General features: G+C 37.2%; 1 protein-coding gene and 1 pseudogene across 5 annotated transcripts in view; one reads left to right on the top strand and one right to left on the bottom strand.

Moving 5' to 3' along the window:
• WDR7 (WD repeat domain 7) overlaps nt 1-22,416 on the bottom strand; it is a 409,927-nt gene that overhangs the window by 308,821 nt on the left and 78,690 nt on the right. For all 5 annotated transcript variants that reach the window (XM_006139909.3, XM_006139908.3, XM_027767915.1 and 2 more), the window contains 2 exons: nt 20,209-20,404; nt 9,913-10,127 (listed from right to left, as the gene is read on the bottom strand). In XM_006139909.3, the coding sequence (XP_006139971.1) occupies nt 9,913-10,127; nt 20,209-20,404 (411 nt within the window). The remainder of the gene's footprint in view (nt 1-9,912; nt 10,128-20,208; nt 20,405-22,416) is intronic.
• Nucleotides 14,590-15,890, top strand: LOC106733991 (serine/threonine-protein phosphatase 2A regulatory subunit B'' subunit gamma pseudogene; annotated as a pseudogene).

The raw sequence follows: 22,416 nt of genomic DNA, 5'->3' as shown, positions 1-22,416 counted from the left end.
CACAACCTACAGACAGTGCACTTTCTAATGTGTGTGAGAGACTAGAAAAGCAAACTTTTATCTTCTGGGAGAATTTGGAGCAGATGTCAGATTTGTGGGGCCAGGGAAGGTCAAATGCATGCAGAAAGATCAGTTATAAGGTATTATCTGGGAAAAAGATGATGGCAGAGGCAGAGAAAGACTACTTTAGGGCAAGAGGTAGTAAAAATGATGAAAGTTTATTTTCAATTGGTTTTCAAGGAAGAGGGACTGGATAATACCTATGATTTCTACCATCTATGATGGGACAAACAGTGGTGTGGTTTACTAGGACAGAGGAAAAGTGTCAGCAAACTTTCTGTAAAAAGTCACATAGCAAATATTTTATGCTTTTAGGACCACACACGTTTTCTGTCACATAATCTATTTTATTTTAAAGAATTCTTTGAAGTCTTTCCACTAAGATGGCACTGAAAGCAAAGAAGGAAACTCCTGTCCCCCAACCCCGTCCCTACCAAAGCTGAAGCCAAAGCAAAAGCTTCCAAGGGCAAGAAGGCAAAGAAGGCAGTGCTGGAAAGCATCCATAGCCACATACACCACACACACACACACACACACACAAAAGATCTGCACATCACCCCCCTTCTGGTGGCCCAAGATACTGCGCCTCCTGGGGCAGTCCAAATATCCTCCGAAGAGCACCCCAGGAGAAACAAGCTTGACCACCATGCCACTATGAAGTTCCCTCAACCACCGATTCTGCCATGAAGAAGACAGAAGACAACAACACACTTGTGTCCATTGTGGATGTCAAGGCCAACTAGCACCAGATCACACAGGCTGTGAAGAAGCTCTATGATACTGATGTGGCCAAGGCTAACACCCTGATCAGGCCTGACGGAGAGAAGAAGGCATATGTGTGACTGGCCCCTGGTTATGATGCTTTGGATGCTTTGGATGTTGCCAACAAAATTGGAATCATCAAAACTGAGTCCAGCAGACTAGTCCTAAATACACATTTTTCACCATTAAAAAAAAATAGAATCCTTTTAAAATATTTTTAGCTCAAGGGCCCTATTGACTTCTAGGCCACAGTTTGCAGAGAATAATGAGGACTGGAAGATTCTGGGGTAATAATTATGAGTTCAATCTTAGACATGTTGATTTTACAGGCATAAATCAAAAGGAAGATAAAGCAAGCACTAGGATAATTACTGGGAACAGAGAAATCAACAGAGCTTTCAAAAGTCTTGTAGGACTGGAGAGAAAACTGAATAGTCAAAGAATCAAAATTCTGGTGAGAAGGGAAGGGAAGAACACTGAGACTGACACAAAGCCATTTTCCTCATGTCATTTGGCAAATACTAAAGTTATAGATGGAGCCTAAGAAGATAAACAGAAAGTCTCTAATGGTCAAAGTGGAGTTTGTGGCAGCGTTTTCATGCTAACAAAATAAGGACTCAACATTCAAAAGAGCCCTGTTGGACCAGCAGTTAGCGTAATGGCTATGTGGCTGGACTCCCATGTAGTCGACCGCGGTCCGCGTCCCGGACCCAGTGGCTTAAAACTCACACTGGGCACGTGTGCGTGCATGCCCAAGATCCCGAGAGAATGGAGGAGAAGGGATTGCGGTGTGGCCATCCCCCCTGGGGGGGGGTGGTTTCTCGCTTTCTATCTCTCTGTCTCTCTCTGTCTGGTCTCTATGTCTCTCTGTCTGGCGAGCGCACCACGCCCACCCGCCTTATAGCAAAAAAAAAAAAAAAAGAAAAAAAAAAACTCTCCAAAAGAGCTTTGTTAAACAACCCAGGGTCTTTTAGAAGCTTGGGAAGGCTATGATTCATGAGTAAAGGCTAAATCGTAGGTAGGCAGAGCTTCAAAACTGCAATGAGGACCAGCAGAGGGCATAAATCGTCTGAGATCCTGAGAGGAGAATGGAGGAGAAGGGACTGTGGCATGGCCATCCCCCCTGGGGGGTGATTTCTTGTTTTCTGTCTCTGTCTCTCCAGCAAGCACACACACCCTATAACAAAAATCTCTCAAAAAAATGGCTGCACCTAACCTTGACTCAAGTTAGGTTTTATTGGATTAAGTTGATCAGCCTTTATTCCATCTGACCAGCAGAGAAAAGGTGAAAATTCTATAAAAGAAGATATGGCCTGAACATGACATAATTTGCCTGGTATATGATAAAAAATTACTGGCTGAGTGATTAGTGCATATGATTAAAAATGCAGCAATAGAGGGATCAGCAGATGCGGTAATGGTTATGTTGCTGAACTCTCAGGTAGTGGACCACAGTTCAAGTCCTGGACCTGGTAGCTTAAAAGTCAGGCTGGACACGTGTGTGTGTGCCCAAAATCGTTAGAGGAGACTAGAGGAGAAGGCACTGCAGCATGGCCATCCCCCCTGGGGGGTGATTTTTCACTTCCTATCTCTATGTCTCTCTCTATCTCTCGGACAAGCACACAAGCCCTCCAGCAAATTTCTCTCTAAAGAATATAAAAAATATAGCAATAGAAAGAGATTCATCAATTATTCAGATATTAGAGCTTGCAGACAAAAAGTTTAAAATAACTAGGATTAACATATTCAGGGAAACATAGGAAATGGTGGAGAAAAAAGCTGAAAAGGTGGAGAATTTCACTAGACAACTGAAATTTATATAAAAAAAGGATCAAATGAGAATTCTAGAAATAAAAAGTAGTAATAATTCAAAGTAAAAATTCAGAGTTTAGTTGTGGAGAAACACAACAGAAAACATTAGTGATGTGAAACATGGAATACATGCACACAAAACACATACAGAAAAAAAGATCAGTAGCTACAGGGAGCATGAGACCTGTACGATACAGTTTAGAAGAAGATGGGGGAGGGAAACAGTCTAATAGATTAGGTCATCAGGAAAGTGGACACATTTTTCTATGTTTTTTAATGCAAAAATGGGCCATGACTTTCCCAACAATTTTGAAAAAGAGTCGAGAATGATGAAACAGGAGCATCATTTGGAAAGCTAATGGCCAAGAATTTCCCTATACTAGTGAAAGACACAAATTTACAGATTTAAGAAGCTCTTGCAATGTCAAACACGATATATTCAAAGAAAACCACACGAGATACTTCATATTTAAACTGTTAGGAGACAAAGAAAAGAAAAAGATCTTAAATGCAACAAAAGAAAAAAATTACCTTTAAAGGAGCAAAAATAGGAATGAGGACTAATTGCTCAAGGTAAAAAAAAAAAAAAAAAAGAAAAAAAGATAACAAAATCTTTAAAGTGTTGAAAGAAAATAACCAGCAACCCAGAAATCTGTAATTGGCAAAAATATCCTTCAAAAACAAAGGGCATTACCAGCAGATGGAATAATGGTTACATTGCTAGACTCCCACATAGTCGATCATGGCTCGAGTCCCTGACCTGGTGGCTTAAAACTCATGTCTGGCATATGCGTATGTATGCCCAAGATCCCAAGAGAAGGAAGGGATTGCGGCATGGCCATCCCCCCTTGTGGTTGATAACTCCCCTTCTGTCTCTCTGTCTCTCCAGTGAGCGCACATGCCCCATGGCAAAAAGATAAAAAGTAAAACATAAAAATAAGCCCTCTCTCAAAAAAATAAAAAATAGAGGGTATTTTCAGACAATCAAAATCTGACAAGGTTCACTGCCAGTAGACTTACACTAAAAGAAATGAGTAGTTTTCCAGGCAGAAGAACAATGATCTTAAATAAAAATATAAAAACAAGAGACAAAAAGAATAAAGAAAGGTTAAATATGAGGGTAAATTTTAAATAATATTGACTGAAAAACAATAATAGTAAACTCTAATGGGAGTTTAAAATATATGTAGAATAATAAAGCACGACAACTAAATGTAAAAACAAGAAGGGAAGAAATGGAGTTACAGTATTCTAAAGCCCCAGCACTATCAGAGAAATTCTAACAGTAATCATTTATTTTAGAGTGTAGAAAGTCAAAGATACATTTATAACCTCTAAAATAAATTAAAATATTAACAGAATTTATAACCACCAGGTACAGGGAGGAGATAATAAAACTTTAAAAGATCTGCTTAATACAGGCCAGGAGGTGGTGGCACAGTGGTTAAAGTGCTGGATCCCACATAGCCAACTCCAAGGTTTGAATCCCAGACCTGGCAGCCTAAAAAGTGTGTACACTGTGCATGTGCACGTGTCCAAAATCCAGAGAGGAGGATGGAGGAGAAGGGACTGCGGTGTGGCCATCCCCCTTGGGGTTGATTTCTTACTTTCCTTCCCACTGCCTTTCTCTTCCAGTGAGCATATGTGCCCTTCAGCAAAAATCTAAAACAAAACAAAACAAAATAAAAAAGCTAGGCATGCATGTTTCTCAAGCAAAAAGTTATTTTAAAAGAAGCAGGTGGTGCAGCAATGATGCAACTGAATCCACATGGGAAGATCCTGGGAAATGTCCTTGGGCCTCCCCATACATTCACATGCCATATGCAGACATGCCCATGACCTGGGCTATCTGAGATTGGGTGTGGATGGCAGCATGAAGACCCTGTTGGAAGTACCTGTCTTTTTGTCTTTCTCTCTGTCTCTCTCTTTTTTGTCATGGAAGGGATAAATGAATAAGGCTCCAAAATATATATATATATCCTTACAAAGAAATAAAAAAGAAGTTTATGCTACCTAAATGATGTGAACACCTAAGAGAATTCACAAAGTCCAAATTTTTAAAAAATATTTATTAAATTTTATTTATTCTTATTATTTTTTCATCTGACCAGAGAGAGACACACAGAGAGAGAGGGGGGGGGGGAAAGTGAGAAAGCAAGCTCCTAAGTCCAAGACTCAAACTGTGGTGGCCATATGGGAATCTAGCGCTTTAACCACCATGCCACCTGCTGGCCCCCTACAAAACCCATATTTTATTATGGCAATAATCAATGCAGAGGAAAAAACAATTTCTGATTTATGTTCTCACCTTCAGAAAGTAATCAAACTTCTGAGTGTAACCAAGATACCTAAAACATTACTTTTTCAAGGTATCATATCTGTTATTTTGTCAGAGAATGAAAAAACAAATTTAAAAATATCTTCATATTACATAATCATGAAAGCTAATAACAAGAATTCTGCATGTTAGAAGATCATGATTATTTTATTGTTGGCAACATATTACTTCTCATATTTCTCTACACTTCTCACAGAATGGAAGGCGACAAACATTTCCTTATTCAACTGAGAAAATGTATTTCTCCTCCTACAGTCATAGACATTCCTTCTTTAAGACTAGACAGCACAGGGTTGGGCCATGGCATGGAAGTTAAGGTGGCTGAATCCCACATGGTTAGATGCATGGTTTGTATCCCAGATCTGGCAGCTTGAAAAACTTTTTCAATTGGGTGCATGTGTGAACATGCCCAAAATTCCAACAGTAGGGAGAGGTAGAGGGGGGATTATGGCATGCTCTTCTCCCATGGAGGGTGCTTTCCTACTTTGCCTCTCTAACTCTCTCTAGTGAGCCTATGCACCCTCTGGCAAATTGAAGAAAAAAAATTGCTTTAAATATATCATTAATAAATAAAAGATTAAACAGCATAGCTAAGGCTTCTTAACTTTACTTATTAAAGAATGTACAATGGGGCCAACCTCACAGCCTAGTGGTTAAAGGAACTAAATCCTACATGGCTAACCATAGTTCAAATCCCAGTCCTAGCAGCTTGAAAACATGCCAGGCACATGTGTATGCATGTCCCAAATCCTGACAGGATGGAGAAATGAAGAGAAGAGATTATGTGTAACCATGCCCCACTAGCAGGATACTTTCTCCCTCTTCCTCTCTCTTTGTTTCTAACTGGAGAGCAATGTGCTCTCTAGAAATAAAAATGTTTTAAAAGACTGCATAGCAATTCGTGTAATATAAAATTTTATTCTAGTAACCATTTAGAACCAAAACTGAATTTATATATACTTATGAACAGATATGTAATCAACATATTTATATTTTCTATTACATATTATTAAACTGTTGAGGTAGACAGTTAAACAACTTTAATTGATTCTTCAAAGGTCATACACATCATAAAACTTCTTCCATGGACAAAACCTGTTCACTAGACAAGGCCTGGTGTACTGTCATTTTGCTTGTCCTGTCGGTACCCCACAGTGCCCTTTTCATAGTGAATCATAAAGTCAATTCAATCCGTGTAAGATTTTTTTACAGAGTGAATTTTGCAAGCAAAAACCACACAGTATGTTCTTGGTAGGTTACATTTGACTCCTAAATTCCATTCTCTCATCTAGTTACAGAGAATACAAAGTAACTGACCTTTGCAAATACAGCTCATTCATTTTTCACATTTTTTGACTAATTAAAGAACAGAGAGAAATGTAAAGTAGAAGGTAAATCCTCCTAGTCATTTTTCAAATTCTTCACCATCATAAATTTTTCCACATAATCAGGGTTATTCTGATTGGTATAATGATGCCTGTGATGTAAAGGTGCTAAACAGAAAATCACACACACACACTCAGCCAGGGGAATTAATTTCATGGCAGAAAGAGCTTTCTAATTTTACTAAAATAAAATTCCTTTGGCCCAAGACATTCCGCCAAGAACCAGCATCTGTGGCTAATCTTTACAAGAAAACTTGATGAGCCAGCCCCCATGTAGCCTAGAGGTTAAGAGAGCTGAATCCCACATTGCCAACTGTGGTTCAAATCCCAGATATTCCAATGGCTTGACAAGCAAGTTGGGCACGTGTGTATGTACGCCCCCAAATCCTGACAGCATGGAGAAATGGAGAATGGACTATGGCTTGATCATGCCCTATTGGGGGGTGATTTCTCTCTGTGTCTCTATGTCTTTGACAAGCACATATTCACTCTGCAATTAAAAATTAAAAAAAAAACAAAACAGAATATTGTTGAAAAGATAACCCGATATACTAAGACTATCTTCTTAACATACTCTTTTATGCATCATTAAATACCACCATATGCAATCTCTGGTTGACTAGTTATTTATATTTTATAAACCTTCTAACTCCTTTTTTTCCCTTCTCTTCTAACTCCTAATTCAGTATATTACTTATGCAGAGTGTTGTGGGGATTAAAAAAAGAAGGCTCGACTGTCAAGGGATTACAACCACTTCCCTCTTTCTAACAGATGCCACAGCCCACTTTTATCCTCTTCCACTGAAAATAGCTTTGGCATATTCAACCCAACCCCCTTTCATCACTACCAATTTCAAGGGAACAATTTCTAGTAAGGGTGAATTCTTCAACTCTTCTCAACACCACATTCTCCTATATAGTTCTACCAACTACCCTCTCCATCAACACAAATGCTCCATATTTACCTAAACAAAGTATAAGCCCTGCTCATAACTTTGTGGCCATGGAAACTATTGTCCTCGTTGTTTTTCCACCAAAAGCTAATTTCTTCCACACTTTTTATCTCCTCTTCTCATACTAATTCCCAATATAATACCCTAATTTTTAACCCAACTAGCTCCCTTAATGATCACCAATGAGTTGACTAATTATTATAATAAATTTAAACACTCTTCTTTATTCCCTAATTCTTAATATTATTTCTTTTCTCTCACCAACTGACAACCTTACTTCCTTTAAAAAAGCTTCTTTCAATTATATGTGTGATCTAGAATCTGCCTTTATCATTTCTTCTTCTCTGACTTGTATCCTAGTATAAATAACACAATTAGCAAAATAAAATATTTGTTACTTTCAAATAGCACTGATTGCTAACACTATTCTAAGAGGGCAAAAGCAGGACACTTCCTACAGAGCATCCCATAAAGATTTTCCTGTCCATTGTAAGACTGACTGTAACAAAACTTAAAAAAAAAAAAAAAAAAATAGATACGATATCCTAGAGTAAGTCCCATACCACTGATAGGCTCTTTTATGTTTGGGGTTTTGCTTAAACTTTGTGTAGGTTTATTCCTCCTACGGTTAGAAGGCCATTCAGAGGACAGCTCTTTAAATATTTCCCTTAGGAGCCTCAAACTCAACATGAGAAAATAGTTAGAGAAATCCCTAATGGTCCAGCCAACATACATTTTTCATAAAGTGATTATCCTCCTGCAGCCTCAGCTTCCTCAGCCTTTATCCCCCCTTCTGTAATTGTTTTCCTTGTCGGCCAGGCAACAATTACCACTGCTACAAGACTGAAGAGGTTCACAAGCAATATATTTTACAATACATAAGTGTAGTGTCGCTGATATCTGGTGCTTTTATCACTAATTGCACTATAAAATGCGCTATTAAAACAGGGACAAACAACATTGTAAAAATCACATAATGGACCATGACCACTTATATAAGCCATTCGTAAATGTTACTGTACCACTTATTTTTCTTTAATTTTCCAGGTAAATAATTATTTTTCCAAAGTTTTACTTCTAGAGCATGCCACCAAGAAAAAGAAAGTATCTGAGAACTATATGCATGTTCTTAAATATATTATTTTATAAATTTACTCCAAATTAAAATAATATAGCATGTCAGACAATGTACTCCTATAAACACTGAATTCCTAGGAAGAGCTATATGGTTCCCTGAAATAAATTACAGCCATGGCAAAGGCATTTAAGCTGTGATTTCTTTCCACACTTTAGGAACTGAAAGAATAGAGAAAAAATGCAGAACTTCACAATGACAATTTATGAAATATACAACACAGCAGATAAAACATGTATTATCCTGGGAAAGAAAAGAATGATCAAAGGATGATATTTCTGCCAAGTACAGGAAGATGTGGGTCAGTGGAACTGCCTACAGTATTTCACCTATCATCAGCACTCACTAACTCACAGCTCATTTTCAAATATGCAGATGAGCCTCTTCAGCTTCTTTGCCATTTACTCACATGGCTAACTGTTAAGAAAATGGAAATCGAGACTAAGAGAATAAAAATAAAAGCTTTTGTGCTATCCATTAATAACACTAATGACTACTTAGTTTCAACTAGAATATAAAGTAGAGATTCACATGAAATATGGGATTTCTAGACTTCATTTACCCACCACCAAAAACAAACTAGTTCTAATAATTCTACAGAACACAAATACCACAAACCAAGCAGTGGCTAGTCTCTAAAAAGCTAAGTTAGGCAATTAATGAACTGAGATTATTCATTTTTTTAAATAGGACAATCGCCTCTTAACTAAAGAAGTAATTTATGCCTTGTTTTTTTGTTTTTGTTTTTGTTTGTCATTTGCTTGTTTTTTTTTTTTGGAGAGGTTTTTGCTATAGGGGGCATGCGCTCCCCAGAAAGACAGAGAAAGCCAGAAATCCCCCCCCAGGGGGGATGGCCATGCCGCAATCCCCTCTCCTCCATTCTCCTCTCAGGATCTTGGGCATGCATGCACACGCGCCCTATGCCTTGGTTTTAAATGTCAGTTGGAAAAGTGTGAGTGAGCTTGGGTCTCAGAAAAATTCCAGCACTTGTGCAACTCCACCATACCTACCTACTCTCAAATATTTTCTTAACTCCTTATAACGGCCTACCCTTACTAAAACCAGAGCTGAATTTCCAAACAAATATATGTCATCACTATAGCCATTTTAGCTGTACCAAAATTACTGCTTTTCTTCCTGAGGACATTAGCTAGTGTACAATCATTCAACAGAAAGACCATAAAAAGTCAAACCGCGAGAGTATACATATATACAATATTTGCTCTCATTTCAGAAACTAAAGTAATTTAATTCACTAAGAGTGATTTTAAAACATTTTAATAGTAAGGATAATTTACTTTTTCAACATGCCAACTACTGCAAGTACTCTAAAACCTGAATAAAATGTAAACAAAAACGAGAAGCTTAGTTTTCAACATCATCTCTCAAAAATTCCACACCAAGATATGCCAAATCTACAAATGAAGTTAAACAGACACCCTACGTGAGTCCACATGTAGAACTTGCCTTGTCCGATGCCTCGGAGGCCAAGAGGTTAGTTGCGAGGGTTTGTAGCTTGTGGTGGGCCATGTTTTTGAGAGCAGCAAGACTACGTCTCGTCATCGCTTGCTTCAGGTTGACCGCTGGGTGACTGAGTGAATCAACTGCAGCAGGAACTGCTTCATCACACGCGTTCAGGATCTCGACTGCTGTGATCCCCATCACACAACGATCCAGTGCTCCTGAAAGACACAGGCATTCACAAATACCATTTTAATAGTATTTTAATGCTTTTTAAGTAAAGAAAAATGTAAGAACATTTCAATGTAAAATTATCCTTTATCAATACCTCCCCAAACATCTTGTACTTCTTTCCTCTAATGACCGTTCAAGCAGCATCGCCTCACCCCTAGGTCCCTATCATAACTTCCCAATAAAGTCAAGCTCAGAGCAAAGATTTCAACAGCCTTCTCCAACTTTTCCACTTTCTTCCTGAACTTGCCAGATGGTTTCCTTGACTATTCCCACATCATTACAACATTAAAAACACCAAATTCTAGGCCTTGACCTCCCTCCAAATTGTATATCGATATTTAACAAAAAAAAAATTCTTATAAAAATGTGTTCCTTTTTCTCCTTCAATAATTCTTGAAACTCTTTCTCTATGAATCCTCCATAAAGCAGAAAAAAAATATTATAAAATTTCCATCTGTCTGCAAACTTATTTTCACCACTCAGGAGAACATTTCCCCGTGTGTTTGTGAACCGAACTATAATGTCTACTTACAATTGCTTCAAAGCTTCTTCATCTGGCCATTCTTCCCAATTATCTCCATTGAAGCATTTGCTATCTATGTTAGGCCACAAACCTGCTCCTGGATGATGCAGGTTTTATCACTACCTTTCATGCCTTTCAAGCCTTTACTCTAAGGTTGTTACATTTATAAAGCTGAACATCACCTAACATACTATATATTTTAAATTTCTGTTTGTTTTGACATGTCTCTCCCACCCAGAAAGTGCTTTTATAAGAGCTAGAGAGTTTTAGTGCTTTGTTCCGTTATATCCCTGGCACAGTGAACAAAGCCTGGCACATAGGAAGTACTAAGTAAATATTTGTTGATTAAATGGAGACAGAGTTAACAGCTTTAGAATATAGTATTCTAGCCAATCTATGAGACAAATATATGCATACCAACATAATAATGTTCAAAGAATATAAACAATTAAGAAAAGAAATTCAGGGACTGGCAGGTGGCATGGTAGGTAAGGACACTGGAGTTCCACATGGCCAATTGCAGTACAAGTCCTGGGATCTAGTGGCTTGCTTTCTCACTTTACCCTTCTCTCTATGGTCAAATTAAAATAATAACAATAATAAATAAAGTTAAATGAAAAAAATCATTAAAAAAAGAACAAATAAAAATGAGTAATAGTCATATAAAATGTGTCAATGTAATATTGGTATATTATGTGGCAATAATAAAGAAAAAATCCAAAATGAAGCAACAATGAAATAACATTTATCTCTTATCTTGATAGATATTTAGCATTCTTTTTTACTTTTTTTCTTTTTTGAGACGTTTTTGCTATAGGGCGCGTGCGCTGGCCAGACAGATAGAAAGAGACAGAGAGACAGAAAGCAGGAAATCACCCCCCGGGGGGGTGGCCACGCCGCAATCCCTTCTCCTCCATTCTCCTCTCGGGATCTTGGGCACGCACGCACACGCGCCCGGCGTGAGTTCAAGTCACCGGGTCCAGGACTCGAACCGCGGTCGACTACGTGTGAGTCCAGTGACATAGCCATTACACTAACTGCTGGTCCCGATATTTAGCATTCTTAAGGGACTATGAAAACTGGTCACATACTTCGGTACAAATAAAAATCAGTAATTCTTCTTTTTTGAAAAATTAAATTTAAAACTCATATTTTCTTTAACACAGAAATTCCCATTCTAAGATTTATGCTACTAATCATACTATATATAAACATATGTTGGGAACATGTATGGCTATTCTCATCTTAGTTATAATAGGAAAAATTTTAAAAACCTTAACATTGGGGACCAGCAGGTGGTGTGGTGGTTAAGGTGCTAGACACTCCCACATGGCTGACCACAGATTGAGTCCTGGACCTGGAGGCTTGCTCTCTCTCTCTCTCTCTCTCTCTCTTTGTGTGTGTGTGTGTGTGTGTGTGTGTCTGGTCAAATTAAAAAATGAATGAATAAATAAAATTAAAATTAAATCAATTACAGGGCCAGTAAATTATGATATATCTACTAAAAGAAATACTGTGAAATTATAAAAACAATAAATATTGAAGTGCAACTATGTATATTAACATAGAATAAAAACCACAACATATTGTTAGATGAAAAAGGCAAATTAGAGAACAATATTCATAATATTCAAAGGGAAAAAGAAGTCTGCAGTTGAAAAAAAAATTCTCAGTAGACATACACCAAATAATAAACAGGTATATATATTTTTTCTTAATTTCATAGAGGGCCCATGTGCTCGCCAAAGGTTGGGTGATGGGGACAAAGAGCCCACTGAAGGCATGACCATTCTGCAGTCCCTTCTCTTCCATTCTCCTCTTGAGATTTTGGATATACATGCATTCATGCTCCATGTGTTTTTCAAGCCAACAGGTCCAGGATTCAGACCACACTGATGGCTGTATGGGATCCAGGTGCCTTAATCAGCACACCACTGGCTGGCCCATCAGGTATGTTAATTAGAGAATTTCAGATTCTTCTACATGTTTTTAAATACTGTGGAAAAAGTAGGATTACCTTAAATGAATTAAAATTAATTAGATTTTGACAATGATATTTACAATATTCTTTCATTTCTTTAAGATATCGTAAAGCTTAGCAGAAATATATTTAGAGTTTACTATTCTAGTTGTCTTTATTAAATATGGTTTGTGGGGCCAGCAGGTGGTATAGCAGTTAAGGCACTGGTCTCCCATATGGCCGACCGTGTTTCAATTCCCAGACCTGGTGACTTGCTTTCTTACTTACTTTCTCTTTCTGTTGCCTGTCTCTGGTGAGTGTATATGTCCTATAGCAAATTTAAAATAATGACAATAAATAAAATAAAATAAACACTTCTTTGGTTTGTGGGACCAGCAAGTGGCATAGTGGTTAAGGCTCTGGACTCCGACCATGGTTTGAGTCCCAGACACAGAGGCTTAAAACTCACACTGGGCACGTGTGCCCAAAATCTCAAGAGGAGAATGGAGAAGGGAATGCAGCATGGCCATCCTCCCTGGAGAATGGGGTGGAGTGATTTCTTGCTTTCTGTCTCTCTGGCTCTCCGACTCTCTAGCAAGCAAGTGTGCCCTATAGCAAAAATCTCTTTAAATTTTTTTAAATAAAATATGTGGTTTCTAATCAGAATAGAAAGCCTCAAGTGACTCTTCCTGTTACTCAAAATAGAATCATTAGTTTACAAGTAAGAATGTACTACACGCAAAGCACAAAGTACCTAATTTGCTCAATCAAAAGCTTATACTCCCTCTTTTCTTTTGAGCAACTGGCCCAGGGCAGGATGTCAGAGCCTAAGAACATAAAGAGGAAAGTAAAACAAGAATGAATGTTAAACAAGAATGTGACATGGTGCATGGGTGAAGCTGCAGAAGCAAGTGCACGACAGACAGTGTTGGAGCCTGAACAGAAAGAGGGCGAAGTTCACACAAGGAGGCAGTTCAGCACAGAACCCAAGGGAGGAGTCAAGGAGTCCAGGCTCTAAGGCTGCATGTCATAGTGTTGAAGTCTCAAAGAGATGAGAAGGGCATCCACATGGTGAGGGGAAATGGTGTGGGGCCCAAGAGGGTGGGCAGCTTTGCATGGGGGTTCCAGGTCCCCAGAGGAGAGAAAGAATATCCATGTTGGGGAGAGGGTCACAGGGTACCAGAGCCCAGCAGGATGAAAAAAGTGTCAAAGAGGCAGCATCATACTGCGCTAGAAGACAAGTCAGTGCTCAAAATAAACCACGTCCAACTCGAATGGACTCACACTGACCAAATCCAGAACACCAAAATAATAGTTTAGATTATAATCCATTGAATAAACTAGGAACCCAAGAATATATAATGATATAAATAAATTATGAAACTGTAAGTTTCATGATTAACAGATAATTACACTGTTACAAAGTACCTCCCCTCAAAATGCTTACTAATTATGAAAAGAAAAAAACTACTTTCCATTGAAGAAGCTGGAAATACTACCTTGACTAAGTGACCTTAGTAAATGCCAGTGATGAAGCAAATTAAAATCATTAGCTGCCTAATAGGACATAGTGAGAACAATTTCTGTAATATTCCTGCAACCATAAAAAAAACCCAGACAAACTAGGAACATTTTACAAAACAAAGGACCAGTAATCGTCAAAAATTTCATTCTTGGGGACCAGGAGATAGTAGAATGGTTATGTCGCTGGACTCCCACAGAGCCAATCATAGTTCAAGCCCCAGACTCTGTGACTTGACACACACTGGGCATGTATGCATGTGTGTCCAAAATTCTGAGAGGACAATAGAGAGAAGGAACTGCGGCCAGGCCATTGACCCTGGGGGATGATTTCTCACTTTCTGTCTGTCTGTCTGTCTCTCTCTCTCTGTCTGTCTTTCTGGTGAGTGCATGCACCCTATACTAAAAATCTCTCTTAAAAATATTAATTTAAGCCAGTGGTTAGCGACGCCCAACACCGGTGCAAACAAAAAAAAAAAAGTGAACAAGAATTGAAAGATGAAGAAATGGATTTATTTACCAAATACTACTCAGAATGGAAAGGAGGTAGAAAAAACACAAATGAATTTTATAAGATCATTCCCCGGTTTTATTATAGGCTGTCAGCTGAAGATGAAGTTTTGCTACAGAAATTAAGAGAGGAATCCAGAGCTGTCTTTCTACAAAGAAAAAGCAGAGAACTCTTAGATAATGAAGAATTATAGAATTTATGGTTTTTGCTGGACAAACACCAAACACCACCTATGATTGGAGAAGAAGCAATGATCAATTATGAAAGTTTTTTGAAAGTTGGTGAAAAAGCTGGACCAAAGTGCAAGCAGTTTTTTATAGCAAAGATCTTTGCTAAACTCCTTCATACAGATTCATATGGAAGAATTTCCATCATGCAGTTTGGCTTCATCAAACAAGAATAGGCCTCAGTTTATATGATGTCGCTGGGCAAGGGTACCTTCGGGAATCTAATTTAGAAAACTACATACTGAAACTTATCCCCACCTTGCCACAATTAGATGGGCTGGGAAAATCCTTTTATTCTTTTTATGTTTGTACAGCAGTTAGGAAATTCTTCTTTTTAGATCCTCTAAGAACAGGGAAGATAAAAATTCAAGATATTTTAGCATGCAGCTTCCTAGATGATTTATTGAAGCTAAGGGATGAGGAACTATCCAAGGAAAGTCAAGAAACAAATTGGTATTCTGCTCCTTCTGCCCTAAGGGTTTATGGCCAGTATTTGAATCTTGATAAGGATCACAATAGCATGCTAAGTAAAGAAGAACTCTCCTGCTATGGAAGAGCAACCATGACAAATGTCTTCTTAGATCGTGTTTTCCAGGAGTGTCTCACTTATGATGGAGAAATGGATTATAAGACCTACTTGGACTTTGTTCTTGCACTAGAAAACAGAAAGGAACCTGCAGCTCTACAGTATATTTTCAAACTTCTTGATATTGAGAACGAGGGATATCTGAATGTCTTTTCCCTTAATTATTTCTTTAGGGCCATACAGGAACTAATGAAAATCCATGGGCAAGATCCTGTTTCATTCAAGATGTCAAGGATGAAATCTTTGACATGGTAAAACCAAAGGATCCTCTGAAAATCTCTCTTCAAGATTTAATCAATAGTAATCAAGGTGACACAGTTAGCACCATTCTAATTGATCTGAATAGCTTCTGGGCCTATGAGAACAGAGAAGCTCTTGTTACAAATGACAATGAAAACTCTGCAGACCTTGATGATACATGATCTTTGAAAGACTAGACTGTCTTCATTAATGTATGGTGCAGTGGTACATGCAAAACCTTTGAAGCACAATCCTTAGAAATGGTCTAAATAAAACACTGCATATGCCTATAGATCACCGCATATGTTTTAGTTCCTGGTATTTTGGTTGTGACACTATGGAGGCAGTAGGACCAAATATTGCTTCTGAGGAGATGGTTAAGTTCTTGTTCCATTTAGTTCAAAATAAACCTTTGTGATTTGATGCTTGATGAAGGTGTTCAGTTTATGTAATCTTTAAAGGTAAAGGAAGTTTTCATGGACTGTTTTTTATATGAGTCATTCAGAATCTGAATATTTGAAAGAGTTTCTCTTGGGATGTTTTAATAAAAAGTATTCAAATGAAAAAAATATTAATTTAAAAAATAAAATAAAATAAATTTCATACTTGAAGTAAATAGAGATTGGAGAACTATTTTAGATAAAAAGAGTCATGAAAGTAAATACCTTGTACAAATTAGAAAAGGTCAGTAAACTTGAAGACACAATAATAAAAACTATATAAAATGAAGGAAATAAAAACTCATTTTGAAAAATGGAAAGGCCATCAGTAATCTGTGTAACAACTTCCAATTGCCTACCAGAAATATAATGCTACTTTCTGCCAAACAGGATTGTGACACTGCCAAAGGCCTTGGAAATGGCATGCCCACTTACTAGGAATAACAAACGTGAAGAATGAGACCAGTATCTGAAAGGGAGAGGATTGGATGCTAGAGGGTAGGTGGGGAGGGGCAGAGGGAAAACACTTAGCAGAATGTAAGGTATCTCTACTAGAAATGATGTTTATGGTAATAATATCCTTAATCTGATAGCAATGCATTGAGTGCATAATACTGTGCACTAAAGAGATACGTGATGACTGAATGTAAATAAGAAAATTTAAAAATGAGAGAAAAAGAGACAGTTGATCACTGAAGCACATAAATAGTCCCACGTAGAAGTGGCCTCGCTCTGGGACCAGCAGTTAGCATAATGGCTATGTTGCTGGACTCCCATAGTTGACCATGGTTCGTGTCCCGGACCCGGTGGCTTACAACTCACACCGGGTGCCTGTGCATGCGTGCCCAAGATCCCAAGAGGAGAATGGATGAGAAGGGATTGCGGCGTGGTCATCCCCCCGGGGGGTGATGTCTCACTTTCTGTCTCTCTGTCTCTCGCTGTGGCGCCGGCCCCCCAAAACAAAAAAATCTAAAAAAAAAAAAAAAAAAAAGAAGTGGCCACGCTCTAGTCAACAGCTAACTTTTATAAATTTGTAAGTGGAAGTCAAGAAGTTCACCTAGCCAAACCTTTTGCTAATGACTTCCATGGCTTTACATCACTGTTAAGTTGTTACTGCATATAATAAAGATGTCACAATAAAAGAACAAAAGATTCTGGACCTTCATCTTTCATTAAATTTTGTATCACTATTTTTGACTTTGTTTTGTTAGGAAACAGACAATGAAAAATTACCTATCTGAAGGGGGGGGAATGAAAGAAAACGCTGTATAAATTTATAAAATAAAATATTTGAAGTGTTTTTAAGTGAAAAACAAGAGTATATTTCAAAACAGCAAATAGAAAGTTGCCCATATGCATGAATGGGTTTAATGCCACATGGTTTCATTTGTAAAACTACAATCCTAAAACACTAGAAGGGATCAAGTATCTCCTCAGAGTTTAAATACACTTCATACATCAAACCCTTGCTGAATCTGATTTATCTAGCTTCATTTTTTATTTACTTAATAAATAAATAAATTTAATAAATAAGTAATGTCAATACCTTTAGGATGTACCTTACTGACTCCCCAGGGACGTTTATATTACTAGCTACCGTTGAACAAGGAGGAGGAAAAAAAGAACGCATACCTCCTATTATGGTTGAAATCTAAAATAAATTTATTTTTATCTTGATTTAAGCATATCATACTGACTGACTGCTTACCCAAAGCCTCCTAAAGGTCAAAAGGTAACTGTAAAAATTCAATATTATATATTTGTGTTTAATCTAAATCAGGCTTAATTATACTAAACTCATTATTAAGAATAACATCTTCTAGTACCCCTATAGTTAGGGGTCATTCATTATTTCCTTTTAGAAAAATAAATGAAAAAGTAACTTTGTCATTCAGTAAGGTCTCATTCATAATGAATTTCATAGTTCATTCTATATTTTTTACAAAAAAATATTTAAAGTATCTGACATAGTCAAATATAAATTATCTAAAAGTTTTAAGAAAACGGCATTTTCTTCTTTTAGCCTATTTATTTAAACAAATCTTAGACCAATTTCTACTTAAAATGTATCAACGATTTAATGTTTACAGTACTTTAGCAGTGTTTAACAAGTGTCATTATTACTATAGAACTTACTTTCCCTAATACTGATTGTAAAAGAAATTATTTCTAAATATGAGTAAAGGCATGTGCCCATATTCAACTGAGTAACAAGATGCCTTTTTTTTTTTTAAGAACAATCATAGAAAATACAAACGTACATAAATGTACACACACTTTCTGTTTACCACACACCAGGAAATTTTATCTCATTTTATCTTCCCGGTAACACTATGGAATAGAATATATTATCCTAATTTTACAAATGAGGATACTGAGAGACAAAAGTCCAGTGACTTGGCAGTGGTCACAGTATAGCAAGCAGTCCAATCCTAGAACCAAACCAACCAGTCTGATTCCAGTGCAGAAGACAAACGCTGCATATCCAGTTTGAGGTGAACCAAAGCCAACCCAAGGCTGTACTATTCAGCAGATAAAAACGAATATCGAGGAGCACAGTGTAACACACGAGGTGGCAGACATCATATGTGGGCAAATCTGGTTTTTGGTGTATGTTTGTTTTGTTTTGTTTTCCTTGTAAATGACCAGATACAGACTATGCCAGAAGGAAATAGGCCAAAATGTTAATCTTTAGCACTGCACAACAAGATCTGGACACATCGTTCTTCCTTTCTAATTTTTGTCCTTTTAAAAACTGACAAAAAGTGTGAATCTTTTTTATAACCAAACAAGAGAAAGAAAATTAAAATGCAAAAGGAAAGTTTGACAGACTTCAAGAATGCTTTATTTTGACACTATGGCTGATGCACTTATCTATAGTTGAAGGTGATAAAAGATGGCTGAAGATTATGGCTATTTATTCCAAAAAGGTTTACGAGAACTCAGTACTATAGGAGAGCAAAAGTAGAAATATATATATAGTCTGAATTCGAAAAGGACCATTTAAAACAAATAAAAAGAGGTGAAGCAAAGGAAAATATTAGTAGTACAACTAAAAATCTGAAGAAAGATTTTAATGACTAATACATGAGTACTTAAGATTACACAAAAGTAAAAACGAATGTGTTTCAAAAAGGTCTGAGCTAATAAACATTTAGTTACATATTTAAAGATTTCCCAGGGAAACCATGGCAGTCTGTGGAGAATCATTATATATCACTGTGTTTCTAAGCTAAGCATTTTGTGCTCTGTATTACACCCACCGCTAGGCATTATTTGCTCCTACCATACATAGAATTCCTGAAACTTGAAATTTTAATTTTTCACTTTTGGACTTGAAACCTTCATTTCAACCACCTCCTATATTAACTTCCTAGCACTGCTTTTTCTGCTGTTCGAATTAAATAAGGCTTTATAATTTTTGTACTGTTTCTGAACCTAAGACAAAACTGATTCCTTCGTCTTTTTCATAAAATTCACTTCATAAATTACATAAAAATCACTTAAACTCTATATGAGTGTCCTCAGAGGTATATTACCTTCAATTACATGCCTTTAAAAAATTAGTAGGCCTGGGGCCAGCAGTTGTCATGGTGGTTAAAGTGCTGAACCCCACATGACCAACCGCAGTTCAACTTCCAGACCTGCGCAGCTTGAAAATCACGCCAGGCACAAATGTGCATGCATGCCCAAAATCATCAGAGGAGACTGGAGGGGAAGGAATTGAGGCCTGGTCATCTCCCCTGGGTAGTGATTTCTCACTTTCCCTCTCACTGCCTCTCTCTGGAGAGCATACATGCCCTTTGGCAAAAATCTAAATAAATAAAAATTTTTAAAAAGATTGGTAAACTGTAAGTATTTCGTATAGTACAATAAATAAGAGGACATTTAACTATTTCTTTGATAGTAATAATGAAACTGCTTAGAAAAAACTGATTAGAAATAAAAGTAGCAACCTTTTTACATTTGGGGCGTCTTCTTCATATAAACATTTTTACTTACTAGGAAATTAAATATACTCACTCAATTTTGTGTTCTATGGCTTCACATTTGTTCTTACCAGTATCCATTTGCCAGACATACACGGAGCCATCTGAACATCCCACTACTAGGTAATCATCAGAAGGCCTCCATTTGATTACTTGAATAGGGAAAAGGTGACGAGAAGCCAGCATGATGCATTTTTTCTCTCGCAAACTTAGAAGTCCTACTGAATGGTCACTGGCTACAGAGCAGATGCAATGCTGCACTCTTGCCTGAAAAGAAAAACAAACCTTAAATATATTTACATTAAATGCAGAATTTGAAGTGAATCCAGTATTCAACCACTTAAACCAAAATTAATTATATATTCACTACCACTGAAAAATAACCTTGATATTAGGTGGTGTTGAAAATGCATATCTTTATGTTATATACAAAATTTCTAGTTCAATCATCAAAACACTTTTGAAAATACAAAATTAATCCTTGGTTAAAGATTGCAAAAGAAGCCTTGGAAAATCTGCTGTTCACATGTGAAGATAACCTTACAGAAATGATTGCTATTTCTGAGCAGGCAAAGCTGGAAAAAAATTGATCTGTTATTATGTGTTCTTTCCACAGTACCAACTTTCCTTTGTCTGCTGCTAGTGCTGCTCTCCGCAGTGCTTCTTTCTGTCCGTGACTCTGTCATTTAGACCCAGTGTTCTTCCCTGCCACCTTTGCTCAAAAACAATACCCTCACGAGCCATCTCTCACAGTCATTTCTATGGGGCTGGGGCACAGATCTGCATTCTCTGTAGGTACATGTCCCTGTTTCCTTCACAGATTCTGTTTCTAATGTTAGCAGGTGCACCACCTCGGACAACCACACAATAGCTGATTAAACATTCTATATATTTTCTGCTTGTCTCTAATTTTTGACTTTCAGTTCCTTTTTGGAACGAGATAAAGACAGTGAAGATTTACATTAGCAAAAGAGAGAGGAATCAAGAACCTAGAAAATTAAGAATTAAAGTCTTTAAATTTGTGTATGACAATTTATAAACTGATTAAACCTTAACTTAAAAAGAAAGAAAAAAATTAAGTGAAATTACAGTACTCTCTCACGTCATCCTAAAGGAAATCATATGAAAACAGTCACCTGAAACTCATTATTGTATATAATGTAATTATTTAAGGAAGATGAAGCTTGCTACACCGTATAGCCTCCCTTCTTTGCGATTTAAAGGAAAAACTTGCCAAACCTCACCAGGCTGGGTTTTTCCTAAGTAAACAGACTGTTTTTCTACCTAAAGATCAGTATCTTGCTGATTCCCCAAATGGGGAATGTTGACAGGTGTTAGGTGAAAAAAGAGGGGAAGGCTGGTAGCCAAATGTGCATGGGAAACACTGTTGCTTCCTAGTCATTGTTTTCAAGGCTTCTTTCTTTCTTTCTCTCTTTCATGAGAAAGAACAGATGAGCACGTTCAAACAGGGTGGCACACAACAATCCTACCCGCTGCCTTTCCCAGCCAGTCCTTCCCATACATGCCCCATGTTGACCAATGGAACAAACTCCAATGTTCCATGTGACTGCCAGCATTACAGAACGTTGGTGTCATTGTGTTTTTAAGCACAGAACTTCCAAGAACCTTCAAAATGCTGATAAGAATTGTAATAATCTCTACAAGGGGATGCATCATTCACCTCTAAATTTGTCTGACCTTGTTAGTCTTGTTAGACCTGGTTTTAGAGGAACACACTTGGGGGAAAGCTGCTATAACTGGCCCCTTCTACGTTTTGACCTCTAAGAAACTCAGGACTCAGTGTTCAGCCAACCAGAGTGCTGAGGCTAGGGTTGGATCTTGGACACATATACCCAAACATGACTGGTCAGTGGCCTCCTCCCTTTACCAGCTTTCCCTTTATTTTTAACTTACTAAATTAGGTTCATTTCTGTAAATAACCTAATATCAGTTTTTCAATGAAGAAGGGCATTACTAAAACAAAGATAACAGTAAGACTTACTTAACCATTTACTATGTCCTTAAATTCAGGTGTTTTAATCTTCTATTCCTTGTGACTAGTCTATTTGTACTTCCTATTTTATAATTTAAACACAATACTTAGCATAGCAAGTGTTTACTAATTTTAAAAGTTAAGTACAGTAAGTTCAGAAAAATGGTGTAATAAACCTTATAAAATACAGAATTTTCTTAAGCATTTGTTAAGACTACTTCATTTTCTCTGATAAACATTCAACTGAAATATGAAACATGATTTCATTTAAATATATATATATATA

This window comes from Tupaia chinensis, unplaced genomic scaffold (assembly GCF_000334495.1).
Source record: "Tupaia chinensis unplaced genomic scaffold, TupChi_1.0 Scaffold000012_1, whole genome shotgun sequence".
Lineage (NCBI taxonomy): Eukaryota > Metazoa > Chordata > Mammalia > Scandentia > Tupaiidae > Tupaia > Tupaia belangeri.
Note: the sequence above shows the minus strand (reverse complement) of the source record. Positions and strands in the feature narration are given on the sequence as shown.